A 23,890-nucleotide genomic window follows, 5' to 3' on the forward strand; every position below is an offset into this window, starting at 1 on the left:
ATTGCATCCACAGCCCATTCTACACTTTCCAGCCTTCCTGGAATGGATCTAGTATCCAGGCTTTTCCTGAAAGAGCATCTCCACCCCACCCCCAATTAAGCCCAAACACTGAGATTTAGCTCTGAGGGCCTTATGGAGGTTTTCTCACTGTGAGAAGTGAGGTTAGTGGGAACCAGGCAGAAGGCCTTCTTGGGAGTTGTACCTACACTGTGGAATGGTCTCCTATTAGATGTCAAGGAGATAAGTAACTATAGAAATTTTGGAAGACATCTGAAGGCAGTCCTGTATAGGGAGATTTTAAATGTTTGATGTTTTATTATGTTTCTGTATATGCTTGAAGGCACTCAGAGTGGCTGAGGTAACCCAATCAGATGGGGTGGGGAGTAGAAATAATAAAATTATTATTATTATTACCATTAAGAGGAATCCTTAGATGGAGGCCATTTTGAGGGGCTATTTTGTAGGTGGCTTTTGCCCTTGCCTATTTGGCTCTAAATTGCTTTCTTGAGTGCCTTCATCATTTACATTGTAAATTGTAAATTATATCAAAAAATAAATCTTAGAAGTGTCAATCAACAACTAATGAGATCATAGACAATTCCTTCACTGAGTTTTGAATTTCAGTATGTTCCTCTTTATCTTTGTGATGTACAAACAGCACCCATTCCTGGACCTCACTGAACCATTTGTTCCCAAGTGTTGCCTGCGACATGAGACCATGGCCTATAAATAACTCCACGTAAGCCTCTACCTGCACCAATTCCCTTGTTGATCCATCTCTGCTCTGAGTCTCCTAATCTTTCCAGAATGATGAAGGCACTCCTGAGCGCATGCCTCATCTTGGTCCTGCTTTCTCCAGGTAAGACGGGGAACATTTAATTACCTTTAGAGGACACTGAAAAGAACTTGCAGCTTGGGAGAGAAGGGGAGTTAGAAGTGCAGATCAACACCCCAGAGAGCAAGGAGGGCAGGGTTACCAAGAGAAAGTAGCAGAGAGTTAAGTCATGGATTTTTCTTGTGTTGTCATTATGATGGGCCCGACGACTCTTTTTCCCCTGGCACCGTTGGGCTCGTCCTCTCACTTAAGTATAGTGCACCCAACTCACAGAACACCAGTTCCACGGATTTCCACAGTCTACCTCAGATTATCTTGTAGGGGATTTGCGTGAAGCAAAATTTTATAATTAGGAGTCTCGGGCAGGATTTGCTCAAATAAACAATAACAATTTTATTTAACAAGAAAGTTTATGACACGAGTAGATAAAACTCGTAGATAGATAGACACGAGTAGATAAAACTGAGAATACTTCAGTCTACAATGTTATTTCACTTCAAGGTTTTCTCAATTGTTTCACACTTAATACTTTGGTTCTTAACAAGGTGGTACTTTCTGTCAGTTACACACCTCCTCTTGGTCCTGCTTTCTCCAGGTAAGATGGGGAACATTTAATTACCTTTATTTTTTAAAAAAAATATTAAGATTTTCACAATGTAATACGAACAGAAAAAACAAAAACAAAAAAAACCAATACCAAATAAAAACAAACACAAAAAATAACAGCAATTAAAAAACATTTTCATCTTTCAAAACAATTCTTGTTTTGGCTTGTTTCTTGGACTTCCCCACACCTCCCTCCTTTGTATTCCAATGCTATTGTTTGTTCAGCATATCCTTTCCCTCTTTACTTTTATCTTAATTTTTATCTTAATATTTTAACTTTACCTTTCCCTCTATTTAACATTCCATTTTTCCCTAATACCTCAAACCTTGTTAGTATAAACCCCATAACTTCAATCCAACATCATTCCATCATTCATTAATTTTGCATTGTTTCTGTAAATAATCTTTGAATTTCTTCCAATCTTCTTCCACCAGCTCTTCTCCCTGGTCTCGGATTCTGCCAGTCATTTCTGCTAATTCCATATAGTCCATCATCTTCATCTGCCATTCTTCCAAAGTGGGTAGTTCTTGTGTCTTCCAATACTTTGCGATAAATATTCTTGCTGCTGTTGTTGCATACATAAAAAAAGTTCTGTCTTTCTTTGGCACCAATTGGCCAACCATACCCAGGAGAAAGGCCTCTGGTTTCTTCTGGAAGGTATATTTAAATACCTTTTTCAATTCATTATATATCATCTCCCAAAAAGCCTTAATCCTTGGGCACGTCCACCAAAGGTGAAAGAATGTACCTTCAGTTTCCTTACATTTCCAACATTTGTTTTCGGGCAAATGGTATATTTTTGCTAGCTTGACTGGTGTCATGTACCACCTGTATATCATTTTCATAATATTCTCTCTTAAGGCATTACATGCCGTAAATTTCATACCAGTGGTCCATAACTGTTCCCAGTCAGCCATCATTATGTTATGTCCAACATCTTGTGCCCATTTAATCATAGCAGATTTTACTGTTTCATCCTGCGTATTCCATTTCAACAGCAAGTTATACATTCTTGACAAAATCTTAGTTTTGGGTTCTAACAATTCTGTTTCCAATTTTGATTTTTCCACCTGGAAGCCAACTTTTTTATCCAATTTATATGCCTCCATTATCTGATAGTAATGAAGCCAATCTCGCACTTTATTTTTTAACTTCTCAAAGCTCTGCAATTTCAATTTGTCTCCTTCTTGTTCCAAAATTTCCCAATATTTCGGCCACTTGGCCTCCATATTGAGTTTTTTCAGAGCCTTCGCTTCCATTGGTGACAACCACCTTGGGGTTTTATTTTCAAGTAGGTCTTTATACCTTGTCCAGACATTAAACAGTGCTTTCCTAACAATGTGGTTTTTAAACATTCTGTGCACTTTAACCTTTTCATACCATAAATATGCATGCCAACCAAAAACATTATTAAATCCTTCTAAATCCAAAATGTCTGTGTTTTCCAGAAGTAGCCATTCTTTCAACCAGCAGAAACCTGCTGATTCATAGTAAAGTTTCAAATCTGGCAGGGCAAAGCCTCCTCTTTCCTTTGCGTCAGTTAATATTTTAAATTTTATTCTTGGCTTTTTGCCCTGCCAGACAAATCTAGAAATGTCTTTCTGCCACTTCTTGAAACAGTCCATTTTGTCAATAATTTGCAATGTTTGAAACAAAAACAGCATTCTAGACAATACATTCATTTTTATCACAGCAATACGACCTAACAATGAAAGCTTCAAATTAGACCAAATTTCAAGGTCTCTCTTCACCTCCGTCCAACATTTTTCATAGTTGTCTTTAAATAAGTTCCCATTCTTAGATGTCATATTAATCCCCAAGTACTTTACTTTCTTAACTACTGTCAATCCTGTCTCATTCTGAAACCTTTCTCTCTCATTTTCTGTTATTTTTTTCTCCAATACCTTTGTTTTTAGCTTATTCAATTTAAATCCTGCCACTTGACCAAATTCTTCAATCAGTTCTAAAACTCTTTTAGTACTAGATTCTGGCTCCTGCAATGTCAAAACTAAGTCATCTGCAAATGCTCTTAATTTATATTGTTTAGCTCCGACCTGTATCCCCTTAACCAATTGGTCTCTTCTAATCATATTCAAAAGGACCTCCAGGACCGATATAAAAAGCAGTGGAGAGATTGGGCAACCTTGACGTGTTCCTTTTTCTATCCTGAATTCCTCTGTCACCACATTGTTAACAATTAGTTTAGCTTTTTGTTCAGAATATATTGCACCTATACCATTTTCAAACTGTTGGCCTACCCCCATCCCCTGGAGATTCTTCTTCATAAAACTCCAAGAAATATTGTCAAAGGCTTTCTCCGCGTCCACAAAAATTAAAACTGCCTTAGTATTAATATTCTCTTGTAATAGTTCCAAAATGTCAATTACATTTCTCATATTGTCAGATAAATGTCTGCCCGGGAGAAAGCCTGCTTGATCTTTGTGTAACTCTTCTACTAAAACTGTTTTTAATCTTTTAGCCAAAATATCAGCAAAAATTTTGTAATCCACATTTAGCAGTGATATTGGATGGTAGTTCTTAAGCTGTGTCTTTTCAGTCTCTGTTTTTGGTATAAGTGTTATATATGCTTCTTTCCACGTCTCTGGTGCCCTTTTCCCTTCCAGTATCTTGTTACAGACTTCCTTCAAGGGTTGTATCAACCATTCTTTCAAAGATTTGTAGTATCTGGAAGTCAGTCCATCCGGTCCTGGAGATTTCCCTAGTTGCATATTCTGAATGGCACCTTCCACCTCTTGTTCAGTTATTTTGTAACTCAACCTCAGTCTATTTTCTTGAGAGATTCTTTGTAGTCCATTTGTTTTCACAAATTGATCTATATCCATCTCTTTCTGTGACCGTTGTGTGTATAGTTGTTTAAAATACTTCTGGAAACATTTTCTAATCTCAGCTGGATTTTGTATAATCTTTCCATCCACTTCCAAATTGGTAATGGTATTTAGTTTTTGTCTTTTTCTCATTTGCCAGGCTAACAATTTCCCACATTTATTAGCTGACTCGAATGTCTTTTGTCTCACTTGTCTTATTTTCCATTCTATCTCTTGATTTATTATTTGCATATATTGTACTTGATATAACTTTATTTCTTTCAAAATTTCTTGTGTCTTGTGTGGTGTAGTGGTTAAGAGAGGTAGTCACGTAATCTGGGTAACCGGGTTCGCGTCTCCTCTCCTCCACATGCAGCTGCTGGGTGACCTTGGGCCAGTCACAGTCTCTCAGCCCCACTCACCTCACAGAGTGTTTGTTGTGGGGGAGGAAGGGAAAGGAGAATGTTAGCCGCTTTGAGACTCCTTAAAGGGAGTGAAAGGCGGGATATCAAATCCAAACTCTTCTTCTTCTTCTTCTTCTTTTGCTCTCAGTTTCTTCTCACTTTCCTTTATTTTTTCCAAAATTCTTTCTTTCTTTTCATTTTGGATTCTCCTTTTTAGTGCATTCTGTTGTATCAAAAATCATCTCATGACAGCTTTGCTTGCGTCCCAGATTACTCTTTTTTCAACTGAAGTATTCATATTTATCTCAAAGTAGTCTATCAAGGTTTGTTGGGCCTTCTTTGTTATTTCTTCATCTCTAAATAGGTTGTCATTCATCCTCCATCTGAAGGAACCAATTGGTATTAAGTTCATCTCCATTTTCACGGCGTTATGGTCGGAGCAAGTTTTGGGGCAGATTTCCACTTTTTTAGTCTTTGGTGCCATACCTCTAGTAATCCATATTTGGTCAATTCTTGTCCATGTCATTTTGGCTTCAGAAAAGAAGGTTCCCTCTCTTCCCAAGGGGTTCTTTATTCTCCAAATGTCAACTAGGTCCAAATTGTCTGTCAGTTCAAAAAAGGTTTTCGGTAGTCTACCATCTTTAGTAACTACCTGTCTCTGTGCTTTATCCATATTTGTAGAAACCACTCCGTTCATATCTCCCATCAAGATGACATTATAGTCCAGATAGTCTATCAAAATGTCATGCAGCTTCTTAAAAAATTCAGATTTCCCCTCATTTGGTGCATACACACCTACTATCAAGAACTTCTCTCCATGTATTTGAATTTCAATTGCCACAAATCTTCCTTGGTCATCTTTAAAAATAAATTTCGGTGATAGGCTCTCCTTTGCATAAATCACTACTCCTCTTTTTTTCACTCTGTCCGATGAAATAAATTCTTGACCCAATCTTTTATTAATCAATAATTTCCTGTGTAGCCTAGTCACATGGGTTTCCTGTAAGCAAATCAAGTCTAATTGTTCCTTTTTTAACAAATGAAAAACCGGTTTCTTCTTTCGAGGGGAATTTTGCAAGGACATATTGTAATTACTTTGCTACTCGTCCCACTGCTCCTAATGCTTCTTCCTCCTCTGTCGGTGGTGCCCCCTTCTCCAAATTGTCCACACCAAAAAGGATTCTTGCTCTTTCTATTATTCCTCTTCCCGGGACTTGTTGCTCTTTTCCAAGCCCTTTCTGCAGATCTTCACCGCAGTCCTTTAAAAATCTGTCTTTATCATCCACTGATCTTATTTCTGCAAATTCCTTCATAAGAAAGTCACTTAGTCCAACCTTTCTTTCCCTTCTGCCATAACACAACACTAGATAACTTCAAGGTCAGTCCACAGCTGAATAAGTCTAACAGTAGAAAAACAGTGGAAAATTCCTCTGACTCAGTTCAATAATAACAGTTACCAGCCTCCACTAGGGGGACACAGTATCAGTTCTTTTGTTGCCTCAGTTAAAATGTCCTTTTCCTTCCCCTGTGCCCCCCTTTCTTCTATAATATTAACAATATCAATATTCCCTTAGTCCCAGTTAGTTTCTATCCAAATCAGAAACAGTGTCTCTTCTTGCAGAGCTAGCTGTCAAATAAGCTGTCAACAGCGCTTTCCACTTATGGCAAATATTTCTCCAGCAGTCCGTTCCCAGGTTTTGGAGCGGTGGTTTTGGATACTTTATCCTCCTTATCTGCAGGGAATTAAAACGTTTAATTTTTTTCCCTCCTCTCCTGCAATTGGGGGGGGGGGGACCTCTTGCTTTGACGTTGGATTTTTAGGTCTTTTTCCAAACGTCTTTTTTTCCAGTTCAAGCTCTCAGTCTCTTTGCTTTTAGTCTATATACAATGGCGGAAGGCGGACTTCCTTTTTGTACCTTTCCACTTCAGTTCCCGATTAGTCTCAAATTTAATTCCAAAATCCAATCTTCCCCCTACTCACGGGTAGTTGTTTCTTTATCCAAATTTTCAAAGAAGAAGTCAGCGCTCTCCGGCAAACGGCTGTGCAGTTTCACTCTGAAGAAGAAGCAGTTGACTCTCAGCAAAGCGCCACCGTAACTGGGCTCCTTTGTCAATTTAGGGGAGTGCTAAAGGTGCCCACCGAGTCACACGTTCGCAGGCTTCCCCCACCTGCGATTTCAAGGGTCCCCGCTTTGCTGGAGCGGATCCGACCCGATTTCTTCAGAGCGGCTCCCTCCGGAGATAAGAGGGAATCCGACATTAGCCGCTGGCGCTGACCGGAAGTCCTCCCATTTAATTACCTTTAGAAGACACTGAAAAGAACTTGCAGCTTGGGAGAGAAGGGGAGTTAGAAGTGCAGATCAACACCCCACAGAGCAAGGAGTGCAGGGTTACCAAGAGAAAGTAGCAGAGAGTTAGGTCATGAATATTTCTTGTGATGTCATTATGATGGGCCCGACGATCCTTTTTCCCCTGGCACCATTGGGCCCATCCTCTCACTTAAGTATAGTGCACCCAACTCACAGAACACCAATCCCACGGATTTCCACAGTCTACCTCAGATTATCTTGTAGGGGATTTGCATGAAGTAAAACTTAATAATTAGGAGTCTCGGGCAGGATTTGTTCAAATTAACAATAACAATTTTATTTAACAAGAAAGTTTATGACACGAGTAGATAAAACTTAGGATACTTCAGTTTACAATGTTATTTCACTTCAATGTTTTCTCAGTTGTTCACACTTAATACTTTGGTTCTTAACAAGGTGGTACTTTCTGTCAGTTACACACCCCTAGACAACCCTACTCCTGAGGCGCTCCAAGGTTTCACTGGTTTGGGAGTCTTCTCTTACTAGAAGAATCTCTCCCCTCCTGACTGGAATGAGACCTAAGTAGACTGTCTTTACAGCTTCTACTTCTCCTTTCTCAACCTCAGCCCCCCAGTTAATTTCTGGCCTAAATACTCTTACAGGACACCACACACTGTCCTTCACACTAAGCTCAGAGACTCCTTTCTCTAGCGTGTGATATTTTCCTCAGAATGGATGTTTCTGCCCAGAACCAACTCTCACTCCCTATCTTCCTACCTATCCTCCCAACCTCAATCCCAACCTACTCCAAAACCTCCTCCCAACACTCCCTCCAAAACTCACTCCTCCTTTTTCTCCAAATCCTCTCCTTTTCAACTCCCCCTCCTGGAACCTTGGCCAATCAGAGGGTGTCGTACATCAACCCTTTTCTGGCATGGGGAAAAGAAACAGAAAATACTTGGGGACCCAACCTGCCCCAGCAAAAACAAACTTTTCCTTCACAGTCATCCAGATAAATGATGTCATAGAGATAAACAATGAATTTATTGCAGATAAAAAAATAAATCTGAAAAATAGAAACTGAAAGTAAGTTAAATTGATAGATTGGTTCACCCCTAGTCCAAGATCCTGTCCTCACACTGGCCAACCCAATGATTATGGGAACCTCACAGGACCTCAGTGCAACAACAACTTTTTATACTGGAGGTAGTACGTAGGCATCATGTTTAGTAGCCACTGAGAGTCTTATTTTCCATCAATTTGTCTAATTCTCTTTAAAAGCCATTCAAATTGGTGGATTGACTACATCTTGTAGAAAATTCCTTTTTTTCCAAAAAAATTTATTAGTTTTCCAAATTTATAACAAACAAATAAAAAACACACCAAAAACAAACAAACAAACATTTATCCTAATTGTAATAGTTTCACATTTGTTAACATTGTTGGGTGACTTCCTTGAGTCCCCCAGCTAAGTTTCCATATAAGTCATTGTAGCAGTTTTACAAAACTATTTTCACCCAAAAAATACTTAGTCAATTAACATCTTTCTTTCTTTTCATTTTAACTTAACATAGTATTCTACAACATCACATATGTAAATCCTAGGCCTATCTGATGTTGTTGTTTAGTTGTTTAGTTGTGTCCGACTCTTCGTGACCCCATGGACCAGAGCACGCCAGGCACTTTTGTCTTCCACCGCCTCCTGCAGTTTGGTCAAACTCATGCTGGTAGCTTCGAGAACACTATCCAACCATCTTGTCCTCTGTTGTCCCCTTCTCCTTGTGCCCTCCATCTTTCCCAACATCAGGGTCTTTTCCAGGGAGTCTTCTCTTCTCATGAGGTGGCCAAAATATTGGAGCCTCAGCTTCACGACCTGTCCTTACAGTGAGCACTCAGGGCTGACTTCGTTATCTGATACTCGCAAGTAATTCTATTTAAGTTATCTTAACATATTTAGCTAAATAGTCTTTGAATTTCTTCCATTCGTCTTGGTACGCCTCCTCCTTCTGGTCGCGAACTCTTCCAGTCAGGTCGGCTAGATCCCAAAAGTCCATCACCTTCATCTGCCATTCCTCCACTGTTGGTACTTCTTGTGATTTCCAATTTTTGGCCAACAAAATTCTAGCTGCAGTTGTGGAATACAAAAACAATCTGACATCTTTCTTGGGAAATTCCAAACCTGTTATTCTAAGTAGAAAGGCTTCTGGTTTCTTAATAAATGTATATTTCAAATCTTCTTTTCCCAGAAGTCTTTCACCTTGGGATCTTGTAGTAAATTCCATAGTTTAATTGTGCTAAGATGTAAGTTTGTAACCAAACAGTGGAAAGAAAATGTATCGTATTTAAGTGAGAGTCTGGATGGGAGAAAAAGTGGGTCGTGGGAAAGGGAGAGTTCACCCCCCACTTCTTAGAAACAATTAAACCAGTGTTGTGGGCAATAGCTTTGAGAGTTTTAATTAATGAGTGTTTTACTCATTTCCTTTTATTTTACTCTATTCTGTTAAAATGCTTTTAAAATTGAACCCCTTTTAATTTAGAAGTTTTAATTTACTATCACCTCCTCCTCTTAGTCTCATTAGGCAAACTGCAAAATCAAACTAATAATAATGTTAATGATCATAATAATCCATGAAGTAAACTTTTGCTTCTGTATTCAGCATTACCTCTGAACTGCAGATATGCTTATAACAAGACTGGACTGACATATAATAGCTATGCTGAAACAACTTGTGACTCCAAGAAAGATTCCTGTGTTGCCAGTGTTCTGCGTACAAATATAAGTAAGATTTTCCTGCCTTTTTGTCTTTTGCTGTTGGATTAGATCCAGGTTAAGATTGTTGAACTTTACGGGTTCTACTAGCATATAGAAGTCTATGCTAGGGCAACTCACCCATGAAAAAAGAGAGTTGAGGAAGCTGTAGCACTTCAGCTATAGATGAATTAGAACTCCCATCAGCCTCAGTTAGCCTGGCCACCAGTCAGGGATAATGGGAGATGTAGTCCAACAACATCTGGAGGATCATAGCTTTCCAATCCTGAAGTAAGCAATGGCTTGCATATGAAAATGGGGAATCTAACATCACCTGATCACAACCAGTGGCTGAATCTGCGTGCTTATCTCCAAGCTTGGAGAACTTGATTTGTATCAACCAGAAATCCCTATTGACCCAAAACAATGAACTCCAATTTAGTTTTGGTTATCAAATTAGACAATAAACCTAGAATATAAACTGAATATTCCCTTTGCCATAAATGACATTGAAATTGAGAGTCCTTTCAGAGATCTATAAAAAACTAATGAAAAGCTGAGCAGTTGGGACGGGAAATGAAGGTGCTTCACACTTTCATGACTCCCCCCCCTCCCCAAGTAATTTTGAATTAACTCTCAGTGATGAAATGATTAGGAAGGAACCAACATTAAGTATTCTTGCAGGTTGCCTATTAAAAAGGGTTTCTGTTATCCAGTTTGATTCAGTATGGGCCCCTCCACCTGACGAACTTCTTTCATACTTCAGCCATTGGTTAAGGTTGATTTGATCCCCTTGCCAGTGTGGTGTAGTGGTTAAGAGCGGTAGACTCATGATCTGGTGAACCAGGTTCGCGTCTCCGCTCCTCCACATGCAGCTGCTGGGTGACCTTGGGCCAGTCACACTTCTCAGCCCCACTCACCTCACAGAGTGTTTGTTGTGGGGGAGGAAGGGAAAGGATAATGTTAACCGCTTTGAGACTCCTTCGGGTAGTAATAAAGTGGGATATCAAATCCAAACTCCTCCTCCTCCTCTTCTTCTTCTTGCTTGTTCCTGATTAACCCACCCCTTCTACTCTGGAGTACATGGGTGTCATTTCTGGTTTGTCTGAGGTGCCAAAATGCCTTGGGGCAATCCTGGGTGGGATGGTGGTGCTCACTTGACCATCTGTTCCAACATCACTGCTACATTTTTGGAGGGAGAGGGGCAAGTGGGCAGTAAGGTTGGTGCAATGCAAGTGTCTTGCCAAGTGTCTTTTGTTCAACAACAGGAGTTCAGTGAAGAATGCCCCGAACCTGCAAACTGTTATGACCGACTAGCAGCTAGAGTACAGTGTATGTCATATGTATTGTTGGATGTATAGGAGAAGGCATGAGTCCTCGTGCTGGAAATTTGATGTGAAATGAAGTTCTACATACACTCCAAATTTAAAGCATTATACAAATTAATTGCAAACATAAAAACAGAGGTTGGTCCTATGGATTAAGGAGGCAAGAGACTACTGCTTGTGGCAGAGAGCTGAACTCATAAATGCCTGCAGAAAACTATTCTGCTCCACCAGGGCAATGCAGCTCATTAAGAATAGATCTTTCCACATGTTGGCTATTAGCAGATTAGTTGCGCTGCAGAAAGCATGCTGGGGAGACCACACATTACAAGGAACACAAATATAACTTTTGCTAGGTTTTAATAACAAAAACTCTTTTTACATTAATTATAATATATCAATAAGCATGACCCATCCACCAAGGTAGTGAGAGAGCTAGGTGCTACTTAACAGCACCTGCTATACTGCTTCACAGCTGTAAAACTAGGTCACATTATTTGCTCTGGCCCTTAAAGAAATACACATCTTGTGGAACAATAATGAACCTTCAAATTTAAAGACACCATTCAACACCACACTGGTTAATTGATATCTATCTATTTACTTTTAATGTTGTTTTTACTGTATCTCTTATGTATTATTACTGAAAAACATTTTGATCATAGAATCATAGAATCATAGAGTTGGAAGAGACCACAAGGGCCATCGAGTCCAACCCCCTGCCAAGCAGGAACCACCATCAGACCACTCCTGACATATGGTTGTCAAGCCTCTGCTTAAAGAACTACAAAGAAGGAGACTCCACCATACTCCTTGACAGCAAATTCCACTGTCGAACAGCTCTTACTGTCAGGAAGTTCTTCCTAATGTTTAGGTGGAATCTTCTTTCTTGTAGTTTGGATCCATTGTTCCGTGTCCGCTTCTCTGGAGCAGCAGAAAACAACCTTTTTTTCCTTTTATGTTATAGCAGTGCACACGTGTTTAAACAAACAAACAAATAGCACCTCACTTTAGATTGCCAAATTTAATAATACTTTCCATATTTTAGTTTGAAAAGGTCCTGATTCAGGCACCAAAGAAAATTGGAACCATTACAGTGAATATGCCTTAGGAGCAATAGTCCTGAATATTTTCCCCAGATCTAGAGATTTCTTTCAATTTCTTTTTCATAGCGGAACTCCGAGTGCAACTTTTGAATAAATGCACGTCATCCAACAATTGTTTCTCAGGCAATTACAGCTTCACTGCAGGGGATGGTAAATTCTTTGAGATGAAGAAGCACTGCTGCAACACGGAACTGTGTAACAATGCAACTCTCAGCCGTAAGTTTCTGTATAATTTTAAAATCCACAACATGTTAGGGCTTTGCATTGGATTTGGCCAAAGGCTGGATACGTAGTCAATCAGCAGTACTCAGAGGACCTGGGCCTCATTCAAATGGGGTGAGACAGCCCCAGATAGCTATATGGGTTAAGCCATGCAGCACTATTAGGGCCTCTCAAGGGGTGGAGAGGCAGGCAGGATGAAGAAGTAGGCATGAGGAGAAACTGTGAAGAAGAGGGACCTACTGGGCAACTACATCTCTGCCTGAGAAGGGATGGGTTCCCTTTCCAACCAGGCTTGTCCTGAATCTGTCCCAATGTCAATCCTAAACCCAGATTGGGTCTAGATAATCTTATTTTCAAAATAATACTTGCAGGTTCCCCACCAAAACTGTAAAGGCCTTGGGTGAATTACAATAATATAATATACATGTACAAAAAACAGATAAAACCATTAACATGCTCATTATACTTTTGATTTTGGCAGTTCCTGATCACAGTGTGCTGACTGAAAATGGCCTGAAGTGCCCAGCCTGCTTCTCCGAAGGAACCACACAGTGTAAAAGTGAGAAGACCATCAACTGCATTGGGAATGAGACTCAGTGTGTTGTTTTTAAAGGAGCTCTTCATATAGGTAACATTGCTACTCAGACAGGGGGAAAGGGCCTAGTCGTTGGCTGGGTCATGCAAACTCCCCCCTGTTCTCCTGTTCTCCCTCCCCCCCCCCTTTCCCTTTCCCTTGCATATTACTAAAAATGTGAGAGGGACCACATCTCCCACTGGCCCCACTCTGCAACCTTCCTTAATGTTTTGCCTACCTGGACTGTGTCCTTTAACTCTCATAATGCCTTGCTTGTCCAGAAGGAGGATTCAGAGTGAAATGTGTATGTAAAACACCCTTCTGAACAAAAGTAAAAAGTGCATTCATTGCTTCATCCCAGTAGAATTTGGATGTCTCCACCACTGGGTTGCAGCCTGGGCTTTGCAAATTTCTCTTCTAAGGGCTGAGTAAGAATTCTGAGAGGAGTTCCTAATTGGCTTTTGCAGTCCCCCCTTTTCACCTACTTCATGTTAGATGTGTTTAACATGAAACTTATAAAATAAAAGGAGGATTCTCTGGATGCTTAGATCACAGTGGTGCAATGAGGAAGCCTCAGTTGGCATCCAACTGTCCTGAGAGACATTGCAGTGCACCTCCACCTTTTTTTGTGTGTGGCTGTTGACTCATGCCAGGTTCAAACACTCAAGGCTCCCACACCAGGGAAGGGAGTATTGTTTCCAAATCTTGCTGTGTGGCCACAGCATGTGGCTTTTTTCATGCCCAGGAGATGGTAGGAATAGAATTCCTCTCCTTTTTTCTTTTTTCTTTTTTGCACCTGACATGCACACAACAATTTGATTTGGTTAATCTTGTTAATTAGGCCTGTTTTCAGATCCTCTAATTTCATTATATTTTATAAATATAACCTGTTTACTAATAATCTTTGTGTCTTGAGACTCCTTTGGGTATGATGGCAATTCTGAATTACATATGAGTGTTTTTTTACCTTAACTTCTGATGTTGAAAATTTTGTATATTCATGTTCCAATGAAATTATGATATTTTTCAGATTTTTTAAATATACACATTTTAAAACTAACTAATTAAAATTCTCATTCACTGTCACAGGCAGAATCTTCTAGTCCCTGGGTAAAGGACTTGTGTCAATATTTGTTTTCTTTTCCCTCAGCTTTTGCTAGGCTCCGCCGTTTCACGTTCCAAGGTTGTGGAACAACAGATTTTTGTGCCATCCCGGAAAACAGAAGAACACTTGGATCTGGGGAATTTGGCCTTTTTATTACCCAAAAAAGATGTTATACTGCTTCAGAAATATCACGCCAGCCTGAACATGAAGGGTAAATAGGACAGTGTAGACCTCCTCCTTGTGTATTGCAAAATCCATGGCAATGAGGGGGAATTGGAGGCCTAGTGGTGAAATCCAGGGCTTAGGATTTGTGGATCTTTCTTTTTTGCTTTTGGTGGAGGTAAACGGAAGCAAGGGGCAATGAAAAATGGGTCAAAATGTGGGGGTTGTAGATTCTAACTACAAAGAACCCTGTATCATTAACAAATAGTTAAGTTTTCATTATGATCATTACAAAACAAAATAAATGGTTATGGGAAATAAAATTTTGGTTCTTAGTTCTGTTTCAGATACAAATGCAATTATTATTTATTGGTTTAGCTGAAGCAATTACAAAATATAAAATAAATAAAACAGGATAAACGCAGAATAATTGTTCCTCCTTATAATCGTCACTGTAAAAGCAGAACAGACCACTTTTTCAGAGGTGTATGGGCACTTGTCCCTTAATAAAAAGTTTTATCATATACCCAATCTATCTCTCATTTGGGAGGTTTAAATATTTGAACAAAACTTCTCTTAAGTCCTCATAGATGGGACAAACCAGCAAGTAGTTGGGTAAATATTTCAGAACCTTATCTCCATGTAGGCAAACTTTTTCTACAAAGGGAATCCGGTGATAGCATCCTTCAACTATGACAGACTTCAGACACTGGAGTCACAGCTGTAAATGCTTTTCCCCATTTGGTGTTTGTGATGCTGGTTACATAGTGATGGGGTTGAATGTGTAGTTTGGCATATCAAGATGCAGGATGGTCGCACCCATGAAGCAAGGTGTGGTGACCATCTTAGGTGGCTGGATTGATAGGGGTCGTCAGGAACATGGCCCCCCAGAGCACAGTAGGACGGGCAGCCTCAGAAATTGAGCTGAGCTAGCAAAGGGCTAACTCTGCAGATGCAAGCTGTCTGTTTGAGTTTAGAGAGGACAGCCCACCCCTCCTTCCCAGAGAATTATCTGCTTGTTCTCAAGAGGAAGAGAGGAAGTGTTGGAAGCCAGGCAACCATCAGATAAGCCAGAGTCTGAGGCGGTGTCTTCTGGGGAAGAAAGGTAAAAAAGGTAAAGGACCCCTGGACGATTAAGCAACTATGGGGTTGTGGCGCTCATCTCGCTTTCAGGCCATGGGAGTCAGCGCTTCTCCAAAGATAGCTTTCTGGGTCATGTGGCCAGCATGACTAAACCGCTTCTGGTGCAACAGGACACTGTAACGGAAACCAGAGCACACGGAAATGCCATTTACCTTCCCACCACAGCAGTACCTATTTATCTACTTGCACTGGTGTGCTTTTGAACTGCTACGTTGGCAGGAGCTAGGACAAAGCAACGGGAGCTCACCCCGTGATCAGCAAGCCCAAGAGGCTCAGTGGTTTAGACCACAGCGCCACCCGCATCCCTCTGGGGAAGAGACAGGCCAGCCATTCAGTCCCTGAATGAGGAGAGTGGAGAAGCTTTAAGAGCAATGGAAGGGAAGGAGAAGAAAGGCGGGATTTTGGCGTTCATGGATACGATGTTCCAAGACCCCCAGAGGCAGACTGCCGCTTCCAGGCAATTGCTTAATTTGAGGCAGGGGAGTAGAACAGTGATGCAATTTTAGGTGGAGTTCAATATGTGGTGGCAACAGCTGGAGTGGGGGGAGAAGCCCCTCATGGCGTTGTATCGAGCCGGGCTTAATGGGGACTTACTGGATGAGCTGGCCAGGATGCTCACTCTCCTCGTTAGAGAGCATGGTACAGGCTTGTCTCTGCAACTAGATCACCACGCTATGGAATGAAGGATCAGAAGGAGAGGGCCAGGCAGGCATCCATTAAAGATGGCTGGCATTCCTGACATTTCAGTGCGAAGGTTTGGCAGTGTGCCCAGAGACGAACTGGGGGAGGCAGGCCCCAGACTTCACTGGCAGAGCGAGAGAGAAAAAGAAGAAAGAGGCTGTGCTTTGTCTGTGGCACGCCATACTCTGGATGTGTTTTTCTTGTAAACAAACTTACATAAAACTGACAGAGAGTCCTTGCCGCTTATGAGGCTGCATGCCTGCCAGAGATCATTATAGGGGCAGCAGATCTGGCTGCAAGGAATTCCTTGACCATTGCTGCTTCCACAGTGGCAGCAACAGCTGCACTCCTTAGAAACCAGATTTACACCTCCCCTCCCAGATCAGATCACCTCTTCAGTGGGCTCTTGGAAAATTAGGAGGTGCTGCTAGTCTCCTCCATTCCTTGTTTCCTGTGGATATATATATAGAGATCCGAAAACCCATAGAACAACTTCAGAACAAAATACAGTTAAGACAGCCAACCACAAAAGATAGAGAGAAACTGAGGTGGTCATTTTGTTTTGCCTCCAGCTTGATGATCTTTGTTTCTTTTGACCAACTAAAACTCTTTGAACACAACAGGGCTAGACTGTGCTCTGCATACCCCTTGAGATTCATCTGCAGTAACAGAGGGGTCAAGTTTCTAGTGGATGCAAGCAATTTCATCCTCAATATTTTTTGCAAACATGGTAATGTTAGGGTCTATAAAAGGGAGAACAGCATAAAAGTAGGAAAGAGAGGAGAAAAGAAAGGGGGAAATAAGAGAAAAAGGAAAGGAAAGGAAAGGAAAGGAAAGGAAAGGAAAGGAAAGGAAAGGAAAGGAAAAGAGGAAGGAAGGAGAGGGGAAAGAGAAATATGGGGAAGAGAGTAAAGTGTGTTTGCTTAAAATACAGATGAAAGCTATTCAGAAGGCAGATCACTGAAGACAGGTCACAAGAGGAGATATTATCTAAAAACTTTTCATTCCTGTAGCTTATGAAAAGGACCCATCATTCTAAGAGCTTGTTCTCTTGTTGTCTTCTGATTTCTGTTCAAGAAAAGGCCAAACTCCCAGAATATTAGGATGACCCTCTTGCTAGCCATTCTTCCCTTCAGGTCCAGGAGACACCTGTGGGTACAAAGGACATCTGGGTGACCCAGAAAGTAGGAGCTGTTGCCCGATGTCTCCAGCAAAATATATCACCCAGGATGCACAAAGAGATCTGAGATTCTGGTTTGAATCAACACTGTATCCAAATAAGCACGAAAAGTACAAAATACATATTTATTAAATAATAATAATAATAATAACAACTGTGAAGTAAGAACCCTGTTACCATATAGGAATAAAAGATCGTAGAAGAAAGTCACTTAAGAATTCGGGAACATTTGGGAAAATACCTACACAGAAAACAACAAATCTGACTTAATCTAAGCTAGTGTATTTTAACACCAATTTCTGGCCCTCAAAGAGATGTGGCAACCATCAGTGAGTACACATCCCTTTCCGGGGCACATCTTCCACTGTGATGTGCAACAACTGGTATTAATAGGCTTAATGGCTCTCATACTGAAGGGAAGGTAGCCATCATGACTGCATAAAAAAGAATTTACTGATAAGCTACAAAACCTCCAGTGCAAACTTGAATGGCCCCATGGATACAAGCAGGTTCCAGGTTCTCCTGATTTCTGGAGCTTGTGTGGGACATGCTAATTTTGGATTACTTTGTGCCTCATTAGGAGTAGGTTGTTTCGAGTTCAGTTTTATCATAAAGCCCGAGAGACAAACATATTCATTTAAAGTACCGTATTTTTCGCCCTATAGGACGCACCGTCCCATAAGGCGCACCTAGTTTTTTGGGGGGGAAATAAAGGGAAAAAATTATTTCCCCCCCAAGCGCGGGGTTGGGGAAGCTCGAGCTTCCCTCGAGCCCAGCCCCCAAACAGGCAGCTCTCTGCAAGCCGTGGGAGCCCAGCGCTGGCTCCCGCTGCTTGCGGAGAGGTCCGCGAAGCCTGGACGCGCTGAGCTCAGGGCGTGCAGGCTTCAGCATGCAGGCAGCTCTCCGCAGGCAGCGGGAGCGCTCCCGCTGCTTGCGGAGAGGTCCGCGAAGCCTGGACGCGCTGAGCTCAGCGCGCGCAGGCTTCAGCATGCAGGCAGCTCTCCGCAAGCAGGGGGAGCGCTCCCGCTGCTTGCGGAGAGGTCCGCGAAGCCTGCATTCGCCCCATAGGACGCACACACATTTCCCCTTCATTTTTGGAGGGGAAAAAGTGCGTCCTATAGGGCGAAAAATACGGTACCTGTTCACTGACAATGTAGGTGTGGTTGGACTGGAAGAGGCATCTGGCTGACTCCCACAGAGTTCCTTAAGAGGATTGCATCCAATATGAAAGAAGAGCTTTGTGTTACAATATGGAAATATAGGATTTCTGGGAAAGCATGCACTCTCTATTTCCATAATTTCCTGCTCCTCACTGGAACAGTCCTTCCTAGTTGGAATTCCTGGGCACGTTTCCTTGGCCCATAATAACTGCAAGTCAGCTCCTTCTTCTTCCATAGGTCACCTGCTGCTGAATTCTTCCTTGGCTTTTGATCACTCCGGCATTATGAAGGCTTTTCTGAGTATATATTTCTTCTTTGCACATTTGGTTTAGACTACTGCCTAGGCTAAACAATGCAGAGGTGTGGGAACAGTGCAAGGGTTGGGCAAGCCCCTTTTTTCTGGTCTGAAAGAAGCAGTAAAAGGAGGCATTTGTACAGCTTCTGGAAGAAGGTGTGAGGATTCTGACAGGGTCCTAAGTACTACCCCCTTCTTCCCAAAGCCAGAGCTGGACAATAAAGAAGGCTGATCGCTGGAGAATTGATGCTTTTGAATTATGGTGCTGGAGGAAATTCTTGAGAGTCCCATGGACTGCAAGAAGATCAAACCTATCCATTCTTAAGGAAATCAGCCCTGAGTGCTCACTGGAAGGACATATCCTGAAGCTGAGACTCTAATACTTTGGCCACCTCATGAGAAGAGAAGACTCCCTGGAAAAGACCCTGATGTTGGGAAAGATGGAGAGCACAAGGAGAAGGGGACGACAAAGGACGAGCTGGTTGGATAGTGTTCTCGAAGCTCGAAGCTAGCAGCATGAGTTTGACCAAACTGCAGGAGGCAGTGGAAGACAAGAGTGCCTGGCGTGCTCTGGTCCATGGGGTCACGAAGAGTTGGACACGACTAAGCAATTAAACAACAATAACAAGTAGGCCTAACAAATCATGACGCAAAGAGAAGGACACCCCAAAATAGACAGCTTGGTGCAGAATGTCCTCTGTGCCTTCTGTGCTGTGTGTGGCTAAGATGTACCTTGGGTGGTGGGAAATGAGGGTATTGCTCTGTCCCTCAGCAGTTAAACATAAGGTGAACATGCTGGATCAGGGCAATCACCCCTCAAGTCCAGCATCTCAACAGATCCCTGTGGGAAGCCTGCAAGCTGGACTTGACTTCGACTGCGACAATATTCTGTCCATCAGCAATTCCCAGGTACCAAGTATTCAGAGGCAAACTTCCTTTGACAGTAGAGGTAGAACATAGCCATTGTGGGTAACTTTGCCCTGCCTGAATTTCTCTAATCCTCTTTTTAAGTCATTTAAATTGGTGGCCATCAGTGCCTCCTGTTAGGGTTGCCATATCTTGAAGAGCAAAAAAGAGCACAGCCAGGTTCTTCTTATCCTTTGAAAATGGTAGATGGGATTTCAAGTGGGTATAAATAACTAGCAGGGGTAAATTCAAAACAATGTGGCTTAGAACAGTCATCACCAAACTGAACAGCTTAGTCAAAGCATCTCTCCCTGTCCTGACAATCTGACACAATTAGGCCAAGGAGGGGCAAAGTTCTGTAAAATGATTTAATTAGCTCTCAGTAATGATCTTGGAGTCATTGTATTCTATTCAGTGCCTACCAGTGTGTCCCTGACACCTTTCAACAGCCCTGAGGTATGTCTAGTTTTGCCAGCTGAGCAAAGTGCAGTATCTGAGCAGTATCTTGAGGCTTTCAGTACCTGAGCAGTATCTTGAGGCTTTCATTGCACTTTGGTCAGTGGCCTGGAAGATTGTACATTGTTCTTTCCAGTTTGGTAAGACCCTACATTAAGTAAAAGCAAAGACAGAGGCACTGGCTCAGAATATACCTTTATCCATCAAGGAGCCATCAACTTCCCATAGACCTTTGATGTGATAGTATTAGCAGATTGTGCACATGTCTGTAGCAAATGAGGGCTATAGCCAGGCACTGAAGAATATGGTTTGCTGTCTCAGCCATTGTGGGAAGAGATTTCAAAACATTATTGCAAGCCATTCAAACAGTGCTTGCAGCAGAACAACTAAAGCACAAAATTAATTGTTCTGCTTTAATGAGGGACACAGTCAGATGTCCTCAATTGACATTGCAGCCTTCTTGGGAAAAGTTGCTTATTTGGAGCTGTCCTTGATCCTGCAGTATCCGTACCAGGGGAGTTGACACCTTCCCTGCTGCCCTGCACCAATATATGGCTCCTTTAAAATTTCTGCTTTAAAATTGCTATGTAGATACAGCCTAATAAAACTGAATGGCAGGCACGCTTTCGAAATAAGCATTTAAAAATGCAGATTACAAAAAAGCATTGAGGAGCTGTAGTAGCCTGGCTGCATAAAACAACAAAGTCTCAGAGGAGCACAGTATCAGATTCAGCTAGAGGCACTTTATTTAATTATTACAGAAAAACTCTGAACCACATAGGTGGGAAAGACCGCATGTGTATAGTATGCAAATCAATTGTTAGGCTCCAGTGCTTTTGGGGCAAGCCTTCCCTGCAGGGAGGAAAGTTAAGTTCATCCTCTGGAGGAACGTGAAACCAAATTTAGACAAATTCAGAAAGTGTGGGCAGGTGAGGATTTTGTATAACTCTTGAATGGAAGCAGTCCCTCCCCCCAAGCATGCCAATCTCCAACTGTGGCTTCCTGAGAAAGGATGGGAGCGAGGACTAACTTTTGGTATCGGTGAAGTTGAAGGTAAAGGTAAAGGACTCCTGGATGGTAAGTTCAATTGAATTCGAATTTGAGGTGGAGTGCTCCTCTCCACTTTCAGACTGAGGGAGCTGGTGTTTGCCCTCAGAACGCTTTATTGGTCATGTGGCCAGCATCACTAAATCGCTTCTGACAAGTTCTGTTTGCCTTCCCGCAGCAGTGGTACCTATTTATCTACTCGCACTGCTATGCTTTCAAACAGCTAGGTTGGAGGAGCTGAGACAGAGCAACAGGAGGTCACCGCATACTGATCCGCAGACCTTGTGATCAGCAAGCCCTAGAGGCTCAGTGGTTTAGGCCACAGCACCACCTGCATCCTTTTGGGTATCAACGCAACATGCACATCTACGTCCCACTGCTTACCCAACATTTTCATGTCAGATTCACAGGGCAGCACCACCCGCAAGGAATTAAGGGCTGACAGATGCCTGAAATGTGCTCTTAACCAATAATGCCACAGGATGCCTAATGTTTTATTCGCCAACCTCATCACCTGCCTAGATGCAGCTGAAGCCAGTGGGACTAATTTCTTTCTATTTTTTTCTTTGTGTAGCTCGCCTTCTCATCAGCCTTGTTTTTACAGATTTGCTCTGGAGCACAAATAAAACAGCCTTGCACAAACTCCCTAACAGACTGATATTCTTGGAAGGAGGCAATAAACGATATCCCAATCTACTGGAGGCTTTGCAATACAAATATCCTTTACTTCCAGATACATATACTTACTTTCTACCTCAGTCTTACTTGCCTGCACCTGAAGGGATTGATTCACCTCCCCCACTCTTTTTCCGTGTGGATGCAATAACAGCTTTGGGAGGTAATTTGGAGCTGAACCAACAATGTCTCTTCCTCAAATGGCCTTTGCACATAGCCTCATACCCTCCACTCGACTGGTTAAGAGAATGGCCATGTTTGTGTAGCTCCCTAATGAAGGAAGCTCCATGGCCATCGCTGGCTCCAGTTGAGACCTTTCTCACAGTTGTGTGAGTTGCTGATTCATACCTGGCACTCTTTCAGTCACTAGCACATTCAACTCCTGAGGTCTCACTTCATCTGTTTTACCCTTTGGAAGCCACGGCCGAGACAGGAGGGTCAGTTTTCCTGGTTAAAGCATCCATTGCTTCCATGAGACCCCGAGCCCATTCCATACTTTCTAGCCTTGCTGGAATGGATCTAATATCCAGGCTTTTTCTGAAGGAGCATCTCCACCCCCATCATTCAGGCCACACACTGAGATCTAGTTCTGAGGGCCTTCTGGCGATTCTGTCACTGTGAGAAGGCAACCAACCAGAGGGGCATCTTGGTAGTGATGCCCAAACTGTCGAACAACCTCCCATCAGATGTCAAGGAGATAAGTAACTATGAAACCTTTAATGGTTATCTGAAGACAGCCCTGTATAAGGAGGTTTTTAATGTTTGATGTTTTATTATGTTTCTGTATAGGCTTGAAGCCACCCAGAGTGGCTTTTGCCCTCACCTATTTTGCTCTAAATTGCTTTCTTGAGTGTCTTCACCATTTACATTTAAATTGTAAATTATTTATATCAAAAAAGAAATCTGAAAAGTTTCTCAACAACTAATGAGATCATAGACAATTCCTACGCTGAGCTTTGAATTTCAGTATGTTCCTCTTTATCTTGGTGGTGAACAAACAACACCCATTCCCGGACCTCACTGAACAATTTGTTCCCAAGTGTTGCCTGCACCATGAGTCCTTGGCCTATAAATCCCTCCAGGTAAGCCTCTACCTGCATCCATCTCTGTTCTGAGTCTTTCTAGAAGGATGAAGGCACTCCTGAGCGCATGCCTCCTCTTGGCCCCACTTTCTGCAGGTAAGATGTGGAACATTTTATTATCTTGGAACAGATCACATTAACCCACTTAACCCACAGTAACCCACTGGTGAGGATCCAGAGGATTCTGGATTCTCTATTACTACTCGTTGGTTGTGGAAATCTGAGAAGCTGAATTTAAAAGAGCCCGTGTGCTGTTGTGATTAGAGTGTTAGACAAGGATACAGGAGGCCAGGGTTTGAATCTCCACTCAGCCATGAAGCTCACTGGGGAATCCTAGACCAGTCACTATACCTTGGCTTAACCTACTTTACAGGAATCTTCTGCGGATAAAATGGGGAGGGGAGAACTATGCACACAGCCTTGAGCTTCTGGGAGGAAGTGACTGCAGATAAATAAATAAATTGGAAAAAATACAAATTAAGAGCAAGTGTCATTGATTGATTGTGTTATCCCTAGTCCAGGATGCTGTCCTCACACTGGCCAACCCAATGACTATGGGAAGCTCACAATCAGGACCTCAGCACAGCAGCACTCTGCCTTACCGTTGGTTCCAGCAACTGATAGAGGAAATATTTTACTTTTGCTATTGGAGGTAGTACATAGCCATCATGATTTGTAGCCACTGAGAGTCTTAGTTTAATTGTACCCAGATCTAAGCTTGTAACCAAACAGTGGGAATAAAATGTATTTAAGTGAGAGTCTGGATGGGAGGAAAAGTGGGCCATGGAAAGGGAGGGTTCATCTCCCCACCTCTTGGAAATAATTCAGCCAGTGTTCTGAATGATGACTTCGAGAGTTTTAATTAATGAGTGTTTATTCATTTCATTTCATTTCATTCTATTAAAATGCTTTTAAAATTGAACTCCTTTTAAGTTAAAAGTTTTAATTTGCTATCACCGCCTCCTCTTAGTCTCATTAAGCAAACCGCAAAACCAACTAATAATAATGTTAATTATCATAATAATCCATGAAGTAAACTTTT

General features: G+C 41.8%; 1 protein-coding gene across 3 annotated transcripts in view; it reads left to right on the forward strand.

Annotated features, from left to right (window-relative positions):
- Positions 1-723: 723 nt before the first annotated feature.
- LOC310684710 (phospholipase A2 inhibitor and Ly6/PLAUR domain-containing protein-like) overlaps positions 724-23,890 on the forward strand; it is an 83,595-nt gene continuing 60,428 nt past the window's right edge. Inside the window, exons 1-3 of one of the 3 annotated variants that reach the window (XM_083456189.1) lie at positions 724-859; positions 9,638-9,760; positions 12,227-12,376. In XM_083456189.1, coding sequence (XP_083312315.1) covers positions 808-859; positions 9,638-9,760; positions 12,227-12,376 — 325 coding nt within the window. In that variant the 5' untranslated portion in view covers positions 724-807. Of the gene's footprint in view, positions 860-9,637; positions 9,761-12,226; positions 12,377-22,851; positions 22,945-23,890 lie in introns of those variants that run through there. The other 2 variants (XR_014514790.1, XM_083456190.1) reach the window with 2 other exon arrangements.

Source organism: Podarcis tiliguerta, assembly GCF_965153285.1.
Source record: "Podarcis tiliguerta genome assembly, chromosome: 8".
In the NCBI taxonomy this organism is placed as follows: Eukaryota; Metazoa; Chordata; class Lepidosauria; order Squamata; family Lacertidae; genus Podarcis; species Podarcis tiliguerta.